Genomic DNA, 17,500 nt, shown 5'->3' with positions numbered 1-17,500 from the left:
AAGTGCAGATCAGAATTAAAATGGGCGTTACCTCCCCGAGTTTGTCCAGTTTGATGTAGCTCTCCAGTTTTCCAAACCCAATTTCACACTGAAACACAGAGGACATTAGAGGTTAGCGATCATATGGACAGAGGCAGGGCTGGATTAAGATGGTACGGGGCCCCCTCGGGTACAGGTTGTTGTACAAGTTTGTGGAGTACACATGGAGTACACATGGAATTGAAGACATGTACTGTATCAATTAGCAATAGTATCTCCTGCAACCGGTGACGGGCAACCTGGATTCAGAAGCTTTCCAATCCAGTGCCACATATTCCAAACGACCTGCCTATTTAGGCATTTGCAACAGGTAAAACCAGGTCACTCGGAAAATGTGGCACTGGATTCTAGCTTCTGAATTCCGGTTGCCCATCACTACAAAACATTCTTCTATCATAGGTAGGCTATTGAAAAACTGTAGTGTCATACAAGCAAATCCTTCCTTGGCCAGCAGAGGGCTCCCAACATAAGGCACTGTAAGCAGATGAGATGCTTTAGGTTGATTTATACAGCAGGCTAAGATACCACCCATCTCACTCTGCCACTGTGCACTTCTATGCCAAGTGGGGCTGCCTCTAGAGATTCTTGGCACTATATAAGAACACCATTTTCAGTCCTCTTGTTATTAACGAGTCTACTAATAATAGCGTTGTCCTGTCAATGCTGGGTCCCCGGGGTTCTTCACAACTATGACCGGAGCCCCTGCATTGCTTCTACCTACGTTCACCTCTCTCTCTCTCTCTCTCTCACTCACTCACACACACACATACTAAAAGCAACCACACATACTAACAGTAGGGCAGCATACAGGACAGTAGGACAGCAATGTAAAGACCAACAGGAGACCATGACTTTTTTATTGAAGCATTTGATGAATGTGATTCTGATAGCTATGGTGTGCACTTTTGGATGAACAATGTGACAGGATACTTCATGTTCAAGGAAAAAAATCCCAGGCCGTTATTGAGGATAAGAAACATTTTCTATGCCACAGAATATGGAAGCCATTTACTAATAATGGCCATACTGAATTTTCAAAACAACTGTAGGGCTCCATTGCATGACAAGGCGTGAGTCATTCTCATATTGTCACATTGCATGTACAACTATGTATTCCACCTAATCTTCATACATAAGCAATGTGGCAATTCGTCACACACTGTTTTACTATCTGTCACGGCATGTTAAAAAACTCTTAGCGGTCCAATGTCCCCGATTAGGTAAAGTAGTTACCTACGTAAGAAGAGGATGCATAATTACGGAGGTGAGACCAGCCTTCACGTACGTACACATCAATGTCAAATTGTAATTTGTAATTGGTGGTGATTGGTGGTATTTATTCATGAATAAGTTTGAGAGAAGACAACACTAACTTTGGCAATGAACGCCTACAAATGTTACACAGTGGACAATTACAAATAGAAAAGAATAAGAACAAAAAAATACTGTAAAAATATATGCAGTAGTTCAAGAGGAAGCATGAATATGCAGGTTGGGACCACGCTTCATGTGCACACGAATCTGAAATATGAAGTCAGCCAGTGCTTGTAACTGATTGTGGTGATTCAGGACAAATTAGGTGATAGGATAAGCACCTATACATGCCACACAGTAGGCTGTTAACAGTACAATTAGGGTATTCATTAGATTAATTAGTTACACTGCAAATTACCGTGTTATAAAAATTAAGCAACATTAATTATGAGTTGGCATACGTTCACAACCTGCCACACCAAAATTTCACCCTGTCCCGTGAAACCTCTCCTCACTCACTCAAAGTTTAAAAAGGGGTGAAATTCACGAGGTTCAGGCAAAGTATAATACAATAAGAAAAATTCTGTAAGTAACTGAGTGCGTGACTCACCAGCGAGGCCCGGCGTGAGCGGCGACTGAGCGGCTGGTCGAACTGATGGCTGAGCATCTGCAACTTCTCCAGGTAGCCATCTGGAAGCCGGATGTCAGCCGGCAGTGACAGGCGCTTATTCAGGTCCTACAAGGAGAGAAAGCACGCACGCACGCACGCACGCACACACGTACGCACACACACACACACACACAGGTTCACATATAGGACCAGGGGGGTATACCAGGGTCAGTAGTAAACCAGGTTGATTTAGACATGAGGTAGAGGTAAAATCATCTTAATAGAAGAGCCTGGAGTCCTCATGATGCCTTCAGGTATTTCTATTAGCAGGTTTACCACTTCCTGTAGGTTAACTAAGGCTGGTTTATCACTTAACCATGTTCTTACTAGACCTCCCATGTTGGCAGTGATAAGTGCATGTTACGGTCCTACAGGGTGAGGAACAATAGACACATGAACAGGACGTTGAGTAGAGATGCATGGGAAAGTGTTCTGTGTGTGGAGCGCTGTATCACTCTTTCATTCAAACATTGCTGAGCTAGATAGATAGAGCCAGACAGCCTTGAATGACTCACACAAACACAAGCCTGAATCAGACGGAAAACAAAACAGAAGAAATGAGGACATGCCAACGGAATAACAAATATTCGGAAGGCGTGGGTGAAATGAGTAAATCTAAGAAAATAAACAAATAATCACTGACCCCATTTGCTACAACAGTTCTTTTACCCACATTTTAGGAGAGGACGCTTGGCATGATTTAGGAGCTGTTTGAAACAAATGGACAAAAGTGGTACTAAGTATAATTAATGTTAAATGAATGAAGTGGAATGTCTGCCCACTGTTTCTTTATTCACCACAAACAAACGTTTTCAAGCTTTCACTCCTCATTACAATTCAGTAAACTTCATCTGTCTGATAGACATTTCAAGGAGTTCACTTGGGGTGAATAAAAGAATAGATCAGGAGCAAGTGTGTGGACATTACACTGTGGGCTATTTCATATTATTCCGATTTTTTGTCCGACAACCTTTTTTTAATCTAAGCGCCACTACCTCTGTAATTTAGTTGAGTATCAAAGGTTAAACCATAAACTATATATACATCACAAAAATAAAAAAATAAAAAAATGCTTGTTGTAATCAACAATAAAATCATTTTGCAGCAATAAATTCAAGATATTCTAGTGATTAAGTGTTGTCAGTGGAATCAGTTTTGATGAACCTGCAGCGGCCAACAGCATCAGGACCATGTTTTTTGTTTGTTTGTTTGTTTTGTTTTCGGGATTTTTATGCCTTAACTTTATTCAGGATAGGACAGAGGGGAGGGGTCGGCAAACGACTTGGGGCCGGAATCGAACCCGGGTCACTGTCACAACAGTACTGCATCTTAGATCATTGAGCTACAAATGTACTACACCCTATATTAGGACGTTATGCTAAATCACGTGTACACATTTAGTACTTCCAAGTACTCTTTGCAGTAGGTACATATGGCCATGCCCTTTCAAGCCTCATATTTTCCCAAAGTGATGCTGTGTGTGCATATAGATTACATAAATGTTCTTTCTTTTAGGCAGAGCCGGGCTCTTCCCGCCATGTGCTTTGCATGCCCCGTCCATCCTATCAAGACCCTTTGCGCTTGAGAACACAGACACACGAGGTGCACATGTGCATACGAGAGAGTGGCCAGAGAACCGCTGTTTACGGAAACACAGAGACCCAGAGAGATCAGTCATAAAACCCTGTCCATAATGACATGTTACGTAACACACACTCGCATAAGAGTAACACACACACTCAAACTCATGGCAAGCACACTCAGCGTGCCGCCCCCTCGTAGGCTCTCCCTCTATGTGATAGATTACTGTTAATCTGCCTCTGTGGGCGGCTTAGGCACGTACCCCACTGGAGTGGCCACTGCACCGGACCGTACAGCGGCGCACACCACGCCACACCACACCACACGAGGACTGCCATCAAAACACCCGCGCATTTTACGCAACAGCACCCGTGCATGGAGGCAACAGAGCGTTGAGGCCACAGCGCAGCCAGGCAACGCATAGCGCATTGCAGTCCCACAGTGGCGCATTCATCATGGCATTTTTAAATAGCCACCGCTGGTCAAGCACCATCTTTTGTAGGGAGCATCATCTTTTGTAGGTCACTGTTTTGAGATTAATCCCTTCAGTGCCATATGGCGCCGTATGCTTGATGCACTGTACAACATCAATATTTTCGTTGAACAAAAAAAAATCTCTCAATATTCCATTAGGTTTGGTATACTATCTGACAGGTTTCCATTTAATTTATTTTAAGCATATATTTTTGATGCATACTGTATTACTGTGTTTCCAAATTGTACTGGTATTCTGTATAATTTCTATGTGGAAAAAAATGACAATGGAATCATTTAACTCAGGTTTTCCATTTCCCAAACCTCATTCACACATCTGTGTCTGTCAACCAATGACAGGTTAGCCTGCATGGTAGCTGCTGTGGCCTGGCTAGCTGTGCCCCGTCTGTCTGTCTCCGGCTTCTAATTAAGCATTCCATGTCCTCCGAGGTGACAAGTCTTGTCCCGACATGAGACCCAGTGCTGCTGTCACCTATCCACCACCACCAAATAAACAGCCCCTTTCCAGCCACCAAGCAGACTTTTGGAAACACCCCCCCGCCCCCCATCAACTCCTCCTAATCTCTGACACACTCACAACCCATCTGGACAGGGTTGCCATAATCTCCAGTGACATAACCATTGCTGCCTAAATAAATACACACTTAGAAATATTAAATTATTAATTAAATAATTTAAAGAAACATTACATTATTAAATAATGAATGTATAATATAATACTATTTAATGTAATAAACAACAATACAGCATACAATAATATATCACAAAATATATAATATCACAGGATATAAAATAGTATTATATATTATATTATATTATATTATATATATTATATTATTATATTATATTATATATAATATAATATATTATAATATAATATAATAATATAATATACTACAATATAATAATATAATATAATATAATATAATATAATATAATATAATATAATATAATATAATATAACACAGAATATTATATCAAATCAAATAATGTCACAGAATATAAATCTTGATGAATAAAATCTTAGAATTTATTCCATGCCAAATCACAAGGTAGTTCCCATGCCATTTAGATCACACAAACAAACAAACAAACAAACAAACAAAAAAACAACACTAAACAAAAGCACACCTGTGCTTCCCTTCACATGGCAAAGCATTATGCAATGCTACACATGAATAAATGCATGGGGCGCTTAGCTCATGGATTACAGTTCAGAATCCAATCTGACGTTATTCGATGCCTTGGCACACCTTCCGCTGCCCACATGCATAGCATAGCAATGAATGCCACTGGGGATATTACACTCTCAGTTTGGGATTGCTTTAATGCTGTGTACATAGAGCACGACAGACGTACCCGCTAGGCTAGGGTGAATATGAGGTACTGTATGTGTGCGTACGTTACCACTTGGCGCCAAAGGGGATTTTACATACAGGGCCCGTGTTAGAAACCTGATGTGTGACACGGGTACACAAACATCTCAACGTGTTTCAAACAGTCAAGGTTGCCTGGACACACAAATATACAGTACACAATAACATGGGAGAACATACACACACACTCTCACGCGCAAACATCCAAACCAACCAACCAACCCACCGTCCACGCAGCAGATCCAGCATGCCTTTCCAACCCTCTCCCCTTTCAGTCACGCTTGGCATGGTGGGTAGTGCCTTGTGTTTGGGAGTGGTATGCCTGTGTGTGTGTGTGTGTGTGTGTGTGTGTGTGTGTGTGTGTGTGTGTGTGTGTGTGTGTGTGTGTGTGTGTGTGTGTGTGTGTGTGTGTGTGTGTGTGTGTCTGTGTATGTGTATGTGTGTGAATGTGTGTGTGTCTGTGTGTGTGTGTGTGTGTGTGTGTGTGTGTGTGTGTGTGTGTGTGTGTGTGTGTGTGTGTGTGTGTGTGGTATGACTGTGTGGGGATTGTGGTGGTGGTGGTTTGTTCTGTGGTATGAGCTAAGTTTGGACATCCATCCATCCATCCATCCATCCATGGGTGATCCATGAGCTGGGAGACAAAGCATGTGGTGCTGCATGCCTCAGCCAGGGTATGAGAGGCGGGGTTGGGGGCTGAGGGCTGAGGGCTGAGGGCTGGGGGCTGGGGGCTGGGGGCCTCACCCGGTCATGTATGGTCATGTGGTGCTCTGCTTCTACTCCACGGGGATTAGAGCGGTCTTACTGGGACATGTGAACAATGTGTCCTTTGGTTAAACCAGCCAGGAGAGCCGAGGCAACAACAACAGTAGCAATGGCTCTACAGTTTAAACTGCTTTAACTGAGGCATCACTGAGGCATCCATCTCTAGAGTTGACTTCCTGTCACGCTGTGGTGGACTCTAAAGGCATCTGCCCTTTCCTGGGACCAGAGGGTTAGAGGTAGGCAGTAGGCAATAGGCAGTAGGCAGGGACAGGACGGTACAGGACGGGATGGGAGGGGAGCTGGACTGCTAGTGAGAGTGGGTGGCTGGGAGCTAGCCCGACGTTCAAATCTCTTCGAGACTTGGTCTGACCAAGAGCATAACAATTAACATTTTCCAAACGGCATGGTTAACCCGCCTCCCTTGGTTTGCTTATGGTTGTTTGCTTCCCGACAAAGTGGAAGGAGTTACCGTATTTTCGGGAACTCAGAAAGTACTTGCATCAGCTCTTGACCTGACTAGTTGCAACGCCGAAGGTGTTGCGTCTCTAGGAGGGCGTGGCCTGGCTAGCTGGGAGCCATCTAGGGCCAAAGGGGTAGAGGGAAGGGAGCTGTATGTTGTGACATGCAAGCTAGCTGGGAGGCATCTGTACTTCCTGTGGCTGGAGGGATATTAAGGGGTGGGGTGGGGGTGGGGGCTGTTGGGCTGCTGGGCTGCTGTATGTAGTGGGATCCTGGCTGCCTGATGTGGGAGGGAGAGGAGGGGTGGCTGGATGCTGAGAGATGCTAGCTTGGCTGGGAGGCATCTGGGGATAAAGGGATTGGATGGAGAGGAGAGAGGAAGGGGAGGAGGGGAGGGAGAGGAAGGGGAGGAGAGGAAAGAGGAAGGAGAGGAGAGGAGAGGAGAGGAAGGAGGAGAGGAGAGGAGATGAGAGGAGAGTAGAGTAGAGTAGAGGAGAGGAGGGGTGGCTGGATGTTGTGAGATTCGCTGGAAGGGCGAACTGAGGTCAGGAGGGGAGACACCAGGGCAGGACAGGGTGGGATCATCATCAGGGTCATAACGACTTGGCTGTTGTTCATTCCATACAAGGGACGTGTGTGTGTGTGTGTGTGTGTGTGTGTGTGTGTGTGTGTGTGTGTGTGTGTGTGTGTGTGTGTGTGTGTGTGTGTGTGTGTGTGTGTGTGTGTGGCCCTTACAGCGGAAGGAAGATGAGTATGTTTATGTGCATATCGGAGTGCGACACAAGAGAAGGGAGGGGCATGTGTGTAAACATGTGCATAGACATGTGTGTGCATACTCAACACAATGGAAGGGGGATGTGCATGTGTATGTTTGGCATACAACTGAATGGCAGGACCATGAGTTTGCAAGAGTCTTTACACAAACACACATACACACACACACACACGTATGTATTATGGCGAGACCCACCTCTTGCGAGATGTGTGTGTGTGTGTGTGCGCCTGTGTGTGTGTGTGTGTGTGTGTGTGTGTGTGTGTGTGTGTGTGTGTGTGTGTGTGTGTGTGTGCGTGCGTGCGTGCGTGCGTGCGTGCGTGCGTGCGTGCGTGCGTGCGTGCGTGCGTGCGTGCGTGTGTGTGCTGTAGTGAGACCCACCGCTTGTGAGATGCGTCGGCCGCCCTTGTTCCTGAGGCAGACTCCGGAGGGGGACTGCACCTCGTCTGAGGAGGTGCCTGACGTCTGGTCACTCTCCCCGTCCGAGCCCAGCTTCTGGTTCTCATGCACTATACCTGAAAAGGAGTAACATTGGCCATCAGTCATGATGTACTACACCTGGCCCTATACCGTGGCACAAATGCTATGCAGCTAACCCGGGTACGATTCCGGCCCGGGTCCTTTGCCGGCCCGTCCCCGTCTCTCTCTCTCCCCATTCGCTTCCTGTCTGAATCTTCACTACCCTGTCTCAAATAAAGGAAAAAAGGAGAATATACCTGAAGAATATCAACACTGGTCATCACTAATGCACTGAGGAGCAGTAACATTGGCCATCAGTCATGAACTATATCTGAGGAACATTAAGGCCTTGGTTACACTTATTTTATTATTTTTCAAAACTGATGCTTTTTAACATTTTGATCCTGATTATATGGAATGTGGATTAAAAAAAACAGCATTGTGACATTTTAGAAATTTCCACTTGAAACTTATCTTAAATAATGGCTTTAGTGAGCTAAACTTTATTTACGTGTAAACCATATCCAATATCCATACCCAGTACATGGAAACAAGGTGTAGCATTGGCCATCAGGGATGGTGGTGAGAGTGTTACGATAGCAGCACCATCTTAGATTCTTCCCTTAGCACTCTCTGGCCTGATTAATATTGTGACATTTAAGGACTTGATTATGTAATTAACACACACTGGAGGAATTACAGGGGAGCTATTAGGAGCACGCGCCATGTGAGAGGACATCACATTACATCAATTTTCTGCCAAATTACATTATCGGTGCACACAGAGGTAAAGCATGTGTGGGTGAAATGCTGAATGCCACTCAAGCAACAGTGTAAATAATTGTGCGGGTTTCCTTCTATTTATTTATTCATTTATTCTATTCTATTATTTCTCTTTATTTATTTGTATTGACTATATCAATACGCAGATATAGCTACATTTTCTTTTGACTTTTGTTTGAGCCAATTACACTGACCGGCCAAGAAAAAGGTCACAGCCCAAAAAAGGCCACATACTCGAATGTGTTGTTGGAACGCTTTTAGGTTTGAATATAGCACACATTTGATGGGCCATTTTGGCTTTTCAAAGAAAAAAAATCTGCAATGACACAAGATTTATTTCCATCCAGTGTTGCATGAATCATGAATCATTTTTCACCAAAATCTTGTATTGATGAGGTGAGGAAGATGGAGTCTGAAGGCTGCACAAGACATTCTCCAACATATCCCAAAGAATATGTATTAATATTTATTTATATCTTAATAGTATAATGTCTTATCATGTTCATTACTTAGGACAAGGGTTCCCAAACTTTACCATGGCATGGCCCCTCCCACATACCGGTATATTGCAGCCAAGGCCCACCTTACATGGGTCATGCCACACTATTTTTCTTTGCATCACTTTTCACAATCATCATACTATGTCTACTTTAGGTCTGTTAGTCAGTGCCCCACTGGAATACATAAAATAATAACTTGACAACAATAGAAGTCATGTTCAGAGATGCAATAGATTATTATAATGCAGTTCTTAACTAATGGGAAACTTGTTAAGGTTGTTTTGGTTTATTTTGGTGTAGGCTTACTTTTTACTGCACAACACTGTCAGTACCCAGAGCCAAAACAGGTGTGGCTAACTAAGCGAGGCATGGAACACTGAAGAGCAACTGTCAATTTTTTGAATTTTAGAACTCTGTTGTAGAATACTCAATGGCAACCACTGCTTGCTGTGTAATTAGTTAGCTGCTGGGCCTAGTGAGTCAACCAGAACAGGTGTTGCCAATGAAGGGTTCTGACAGTTAGGTGCCGTTTACACAGATATTTTTATATGTGGATCTTTTTTTCTCCTGGTTGTATTGGTTTTGCATTGGTTTTGGCCTGCCGTTTCCACGTAGCAGATATTTAAAATCCAGGTATAAAAAGCAGGAGAAAAAAATATCCTGTTTAGGGGCCTGAAACGCATTCGTTACAATGGAGGATTTATTTGTATCCACATCCACATGTTGCGTTTACACCTAACAGGAGAAAAAAATACCCTGCTAAAAAAATATCCTGCTACGTGGAAACAGCACCTCCCTCTTCAGTGTTCATTAGCTAAGTTAGATTATGTTATTTTTACTACAATTGCTATACATGGGTTCTAATTTTTTGTTTTCCCCTGGCTGCGCAACCCTGGCTGCACACAACTCAACCTTTGATTGTTGGAAACCGCTGTCGGTCAAAAAAATTGCTCGTGGTTGGCTGCCAGTGTCTTGCCGCTCCTCACAACACTGTTTTATAAACAACAACAAAAAACATGTATGCTTTGGCCCAAAAGGGAAACCCACTTTAAGCATTTTCTACAAGAATGCAGTCTAGTTTAAATAAAAATTGTGCTATACTGTACTTTTCCTGCCAACATGATGCGGCCCCCCTAGCACCCCTTTGCGGCCCCCCAGGGGTCCCGGGCCCCTAATTTGAAAACCACTGACCTAGGCGTCCGTTGCGTGGCGGGGGGATGGGGGGTCCCAGGCCATCCCCGATGATGCTGTGTGGCCGGCGGAGAGGCGGCTTCTTGAAGGAGCCGGTGTACTGGTTCAGGAAGGAGTGGACGCTGTGGGAGGAGGCCGGACGACCGTTCCTCACAACACCCGTCTCTGGAACAGTGACACACACACACAAACACAAACAAACACACACACACACACGCACACACACACACACACACACACACACACACACACACACACCTGTGTCAGTCCATCTTCTAAATATTTAGCAGAGTCTGGTCCAGTGGGACAGTGTTTCTCTGTCTGGGGAGCACACACACACACACACACACACACACACGGTCACACACACACACCTGCACACCTTCGTCAGTCCACCTGCTAGACTGCCAAGTCCAGCTGGACAGTGAGTCTCTTGTCAAGGGCAAAAGACACACACACACACACACACACACACACACACACACACACACACACACACACACACACACACACACACACACACACACACACACACACACACACACACACACACTCTCTCACACACTCTCTCACACACTCTCTCACACACTCTCTCACACACACACACACACCTGCTGAACATTTTAGTGCACAGTGACCCACGAGAACAGTATGTATTGTTAGAATAGAGAACAGTTCACGTCGTTACCGTCACATTTCTTCACAAATCATTTTAAATTCCAAAGCAGTGATGTCTCACAACAACGTGACACACATACATACAGTACCCCAACAACACAAATAACATCCCATAGCCTTACATACAGTACATATGTACACACTAGCACACTAGTCAACAGAACAAAAGCTCCATTAGTCAAGCTGGTCAGCTCAGCATACAGCAGTGCATAGCCAAAGCCAGAGGCGCAGCCAAGCCATAGAGGAAAATAATGCAACGGAGAAGAAAGAGAGAAAAGGCTCATGGTCAGATGGTAAAAACGGGAGCTGCTGGCCATTATGAGGCATTGTTTATGTGCACTGTGGCACATGGGCTAGCACATCAAAAACACCACCGCCCACCACTGGAAAAAGCCAGCGAGCGAGCCAGGGGAAAACCTTACAAATACCTACCACAGACCAACAAGCGGTGACAAAAGCGCTTGTTACTTGGCAGTCACGTGCCGTAAGAACCCTTTATTCTGTTTGCTGTTAAAAGCTTTGGCCTGAATTGCAGTGTTTAAGTAAAGTGCAAGTCAAACCTGGCCAAACCTGCCTATTCTTAGGTCTTCCTGGTTGGTTCACACAAATCTGGAACCAATGAAAAACAAAACTGATCCAATGTTTAAGTTTACACAATCAGTGGTCTGACTGGATACAGCTATGTCTGATAATATACAGAGGTATCTATTAATAATAAATCATACATTATGTATATGTTTTGCATAGTGCTTTCCATGGTACTCAAAGAGGCTTTAGATGAAGTACACAACTAACACATGACCATTGTTCCCACACCTCTGAGAGGTGAATGTTCATGGAAAGTCTGCTAGACTGCTCCTTCTACGAACTTGGTTCAACAACCAGACTGATAAAACCTTATTTAGTCTGACAGTTTTGAAGGACAGTCCCCAACCAAAGGCTTTCAAGCTCCTGCGACATGGGTGTTGAACACTATCAGTCCTATCATACCACATGCATGTCTACATTCCATGACACCCATACAAGTGGTTAGAGGGAAACAGTGTCTCCTTCTAAAGAGATGCATGTTGTCCTTACATTGAGGCAGTTTGCCACAAAATGTTCACATTAAGATAAGAAGCAGCATCTGTGCAGCTGGCTGCAGCACTATGCGTATTTACCTTTAACAGCATTGACGATGCTCTTACTTTTTTCAGACCCCTTGGGTCTTAATGGGATGGACGCCATCAAAAAACTATTACTGATTACCAATGATACTATCATACTTTTAGACCAGGAGGGCCTTGTTCTACTGATTATTTTCCCAATAAACGCAAAAAAACTATTGCCCAGCTCTCTTGTAGTGTTTGACCACAGCAAGCGAGCGGCAGGCCATTTCTCATGCTGCTGCACATTCTGCTGAGTGGCTGGCTTCGCACTGCTATGGCAAGCAGTTCTCTGAAGGGGTGGCCACCGGCCCGAGTCCTGCGAGACACTGACACCACTTATTCTGCCGGCCAAACTATCCCTGACACGCCACCGCAGGAGGACTGCGAACACAACACTATGCACGCCCGGCAGACTTGGACCCGCACCAGGCTTTTTTTTGTTTGGATAGCCTATGCTGATTTTTTTCTCTCCTTAAATAAAACATTCTGCACTTACCATTTGGTGTGAAATGTGTTATATAAATAAACATGGATTTCAAGAGGATACAGTTTCCTCTGAATGGTCATACTGCAACTGTATGTATGTACGGTAGTCTTGATTTTAGGGACACCCGATTTACGATTTAAAATGGAGTTTTATTTCACAAATAGTAAGGGGGGGGGGGCAAGAGCTGGTTCTGTCTAATCCTTTTGATGGTTCTGAGAAGACACAATTTGTTTCAATACTTAAAAGGGCAGATGGCCGAACTAGATTGGAAAAGGGACTGGCCAAATATCCTTAGTCACTAAATACATTACATCCTCTGTTTATAAACGATGCAGGCCAAGATGTCCCCTCTCCTTGCACAGCACAGCACAGCTGCAGCAACAGGCTACACTACACACAGTCTTATTGCATAAGGGGATAGTGTGCGTGGTGGTGGTGGACTTTCTAATACGTCTTAATACTACTCAAGGCAGATTTCATCCAAATTCAGTGCCTAGCCTGACCTTTTTTCAGTTTGTTGCCAAGCCATGGGCAATTCTAGAAGAAATCCCTGACAAAAAAACACACAACACATTCCTGCAAAATCGAAAGCGGTGTGTAAGCAAACTTCAGCGAGGTAATGCAATGCATGGTATGCAAATTCTGATCTCCAGTTCAGATAAACTTTGTGCTTCTTGTAAAGATGCAAGGTCACGAACTTAACTAGGCTAAGCTTAACTAGGTCAAGTTAACAAAGCTTGCTCCAACCAATAAAAATGTGTTTAGAAAACTCAGTGTGCAGTGCTTTTGACCTTTCAGTCTACCTGGCTCATATCTGAACTTGAATCCCAAGACATGCATTTCCAATGGGGTGCTATGGCGCATCCGTCTGATGCACTCCACATACTGTATATCATATAGGGGCTATATATATTCAAATCCAGCCTGGGTCATTTTCCATTACAACCCAATATTTTTCTTATCCTGATCACAACCTGTCTACTTTCACAATGTCTAGTCTAATGAAGTGCCTTTTACAGCTCACAGGTTTACAGCTCACCAGTGCAGTAACACAAGCTCAAACAGATAGCAGGAGAGTAATTTGAGGACACTTTACTTTTCAACTTGAATCCACTGCTGGTTTGAAAGTAGTTACTGAAAACGGTTCCAACATTCAACATTTCTAGCAACCTCATACACTGGTGGCGCCCAGAGAGAGAGAACATGAGAGGTGAGAGACTCAGCACCTCTGCAGCAGCATCCAGGCCTGTGGATGTTCAAGTCAGGTTGACAGTTCACCTGGTGGGAGAGTGGAGGATTCCACAGAGCAATGGCACAAGCTCAAGAGAGACTAACAGATGGGCTTGTTGTAGCAGAGCATGGGTGGGGAGCCTATGTCCCTAGACCGGCAAGTCTGTCTTATACAGCCCCCGATATCATTTTAATGTTATGCCGTTTCACATGAAATGTGACATATTTTGTAAAGCAATCGTACAAATTACATCTGCAATACAATGAAGTTATATTTTCAGGCGACCTGGTGAAGGTGGGGTCTGTTGTAAAGTTGGCCGCCTTCAATATAGGCCTAAAGTATAGAGGGAAATCCTGGCTTGTGTTCATAGTATGGCCTAAGGACGCCTTTATAAAATTTGAAGTGGTCCCTCGAATAAAAAAAGTTCCCCACTCCTTTTGTAGAGCAACCAAACTTTGATCCACCACCAGTTTGAAACTAGCCGCTCCAAATGTGTCCGTTTTGGTAGACTTTTTGCTCACCTCTCGCTTTGGTTTCCCTCAGAGGTGTCTGTGGAGATATTTTGGGTTGGCTGCGCACATCCAAAATCACTTGTTGCAGGTGCCAAACAATAATGTCACACAGTTGAAAAGGATAGGTGTGCACTGCAAAATGAATAAGCTTCAAAGAGTAAACTTTATTCATTGAAAACATCACATCGGATCCTTCATCGTAAGGCATTCAGGTGTCTGTAGAGACCCAGCCCCCAGGGCAACTGAGGCAACCGCATGGAAACTCTGCAATGTTCAGCAGCCCTCAGTGCCAAGACGACGCCATGGCAACATGCGATAAACGAACGAACGCGCTTGTCGTCAGCTGTGCCAACAAAATGACCTCAGAGACTCACAGCAGCTCACAGCGGAGAGGAAAAAAGAAATACAGTATATCTCTGCAACCTTTTCAAACACTTTTATATACCGCAGTGAACTCGGGTGAACTGTGTGTACTTTCTAATGCCCAATGGCTACTGCTACAGAGCCTGAATATTTTTCCTGCCGCCATGTGATTTTGGAAAGGCTCTCAGGCATCACTGGAATATGAGGCTTTGTGGAGAATAAACTGGCCGGTGGTTTCACCTCACTGGTTGGTAACACAAGTAATCATTTGGGATAATGTGTGTGACTGTGTGTGTGTGTGTGTGTGTGTGTGTGTGTGTGTGTGTGTGTGTGTGTGTGTGTGTGTGTGTGTGTGTGTGTGTGTGTGTGTGGGCCTGTGCCTGTGCCTGTGCATGCGTTCATGTGTGTCTGGGTATGTGTTGGTTGGGGGTTGGGAGGATAGTGTTTGAGTTGCTCAAGGCTGTGTTGTGAATAACAGGTCTTTCTGTGTGGCCATTGGCCTACTGGTTGGTGAGCCAGACATGGACGTGGAGTGGGGAGGAGTGGCTGTGGTGGGGATTGGGGATGGAAATGTAGGCTATGCGTGTGAGTGTGTGTTTTGGTTGAGGGAGTGGGTCAGTCACAGGGCACGCAAGATGTATCTGTGTGTGTGTGTGTGTGTGTGTGAGTGTTTGTGTGTGTGTGTGTGTGTGTGTGTGTGCGTTTGTGTGTGTGTGTGTCAGGGGAAGGGGTTGTCACACGCTCAAGGGTGTGGTGCTCACCAGGTGAGCACACACACACACACACACACACACACACACACACACACACACACACACACACACACACACACACAGCCAGCCTCACCGGTGTCCTTGAGTGCGCTCTCCTCAATGGTCATGTGTTCGGCGAGCTCGGACAGCGACTCCTCCACGGTGTGGCTGCCGCGTAGGGTCAGGGCCAGGCGCCGCTTAAACTTCTTCATGCGCTCCATGGTGCTCGGGGGCAAGGGGGGCCTGCAAGGGACACAACAAGATGGGAAAAGGGGTTAGTTAGTCGGCATAGAATTACACTGCTGTTGCCTCCATTGTACAACGCATGTCAATTTATTTCTGTTTGTCAGTTGTATTCATTATGGTGCGCTCCATGATGCTCGGGGGCAAGGGCAAGAATATGACACACAAGGTGAAGAGGGTGCAAGTTATATTTAATTATAAAACATAAAAACTGCGTTTAAAACCACAGAAATAATTTTATGTACCCTAATTGTCTTTTAAACCAAAGTCGCACAATGGTTTCCGACCGACAGACATAGATGCTTGCAAGCGAATAATGGTGCTTGAGGGAGTGCTTGAGGGAGCAAGGGGAGCCTGCCAGCGACCCACAAGGAAGGGGGGCAGAGGTCAGTGTCAACAGGCCAGGATACAGCATGTGTCTGATATTAGTGTCGCTTCTATATTGTCTCTATATGTCAGCTCAGTTGGGTGGCCTTAAAGTATTATGTCTTAGGGGCAAGGGGGGCTGACAGTCACAAGATAGGGAGATCGGTCTGTGAGATAATGCTCATGCCTGAAACAGTATATATTCAGTAAGTCAATGTTTGGGGGGTACTGGGAGGGATGATGGTGGTAGCTTTTGTAGGTCATTCAGAAAAGAAATAATTTTGTCCCTTAAATGATATAAAAAAACATGTCCAAAATCAGGGGTGAAGTGAGGTTGACAGTGGCAGTGTTTTCAGGGCATAGAGCAAAGGAGTAATTATCAAAACATGTCAATGTAATTACGGCCATGGAGTTTTAAATTGGGCCACAGCCCTGCGGACCTCTGCTACCCCCTCCCAATCTCAACAATACAGCCAGCCGCCAGAGTACAGCTTCCTCTGTAGACGGTTACGGAGGGGCAGTCGTGGCCTAATGGTAATGGAGGTGGTCTTACGATCAAAGGGTTGCAGGTACACATCCCACCCTTACCTCTCCCTACACCTCCATCCATTGATGCTGATGTGCCCATGAGCATGGCACCTAACCTCACATAGGTCCAGGGACTGTAACCTTCGTGTATACCGGGAGTAGGGAACCTTTTTAATCCGAGGGGCCACTTCAAATTTGATAAAGTCCTTCAAGTGCTATACTATGAACATGAACCAAGAGGCCTATATTGAAGACAAACCCAGGGCTCCAGACTAACTTTTTGCACTGGTTGCACTGGTGCGCCTAAAAAAATTGTTTAGGTGCACCAGCACAAAATTTAGGTGCACCCAAATGTTCACCCCCCCAACACACACACACGCACGCACCCCAGCTTTATAATAATAATAATAATAATAATAATAATAATAATAATAATAGGCTAATAAAAAAGCAATAGGCCTTATAATATAATAATAATAAGAAGAATAAGAATAAGAAAAAGAATAATAATTAATGAAATTATTATTATTTTAAAAGACCTGGAGCCTTCCATGTGCTAGAGGCTAGTCTTCCAAATGTGCTCCTCAAAAGACATGACAGTAGGCTACATAACTACCACGTCCTGGCTACAAGTAGGCCTAAGCTAGCCTAAGCTTTAATTTTCAGCAATAAGGCTACACACAAGCACAGATATGGATGGATGGATGGATGGATGAATGGATGGATGGATGGATAGATGGATAGATAGATAGATGGATGGATAGATAGATATTTTTCAAACCCTGTTAAAAATGTCATGATTTTTAAAATCATTAGACACTAATAGCCTATGTTTACAGGTGAATTGGGTT

At 44.5% G+C, this 17,500-nt stretch overlaps 1 protein-coding gene across 1 annotated transcript in view; it reads right to left on the bottom strand.

The window, feature by feature from the left end:
* LOC134447196 (cyclin-dependent kinase 17-like) overlaps positions 1-17,500 on the bottom strand; it is a 49,927-nt gene that overhangs the window by 15,723 nt on the left and 16,704 nt on the right. The window contains exons 2-6 of the mRNA XM_063196552.1: positions 15,607-15,755; positions 10,342-10,506; positions 7,790-7,923; positions 1,904-2,029; positions 32-88 (exon numbers count right to left, since the gene is read on the bottom strand). Coding sequence (XP_063052622.1) covers positions 32-88; positions 1,904-2,029; positions 7,790-7,923; positions 10,342-10,506; positions 15,607-15,733 — 609 coding nt within the window. The 5' untranslated portion in view covers positions 15,734-15,755. The remainder of the gene's footprint in view (positions 1-31; positions 89-1,903; positions 2,030-7,789; positions 7,924-10,341; positions 10,507-15,606; positions 15,756-17,500) is intronic.

The sequence above is a fragment of the Engraulis encrasicolus genome, chromosome 4, assembly GCF_034702125.1.
Source record: "Engraulis encrasicolus isolate BLACKSEA-1 chromosome 4, IST_EnEncr_1.0, whole genome shotgun sequence".
Lineage (NCBI taxonomy): Eukaryota > Metazoa > Chordata > Actinopteri > Clupeiformes > Engraulidae > Engraulis > Engraulis encrasicolus.
Note: the sequence above shows the minus strand (reverse complement) of the source record. Positions and strands in the feature narration are given on the sequence as shown.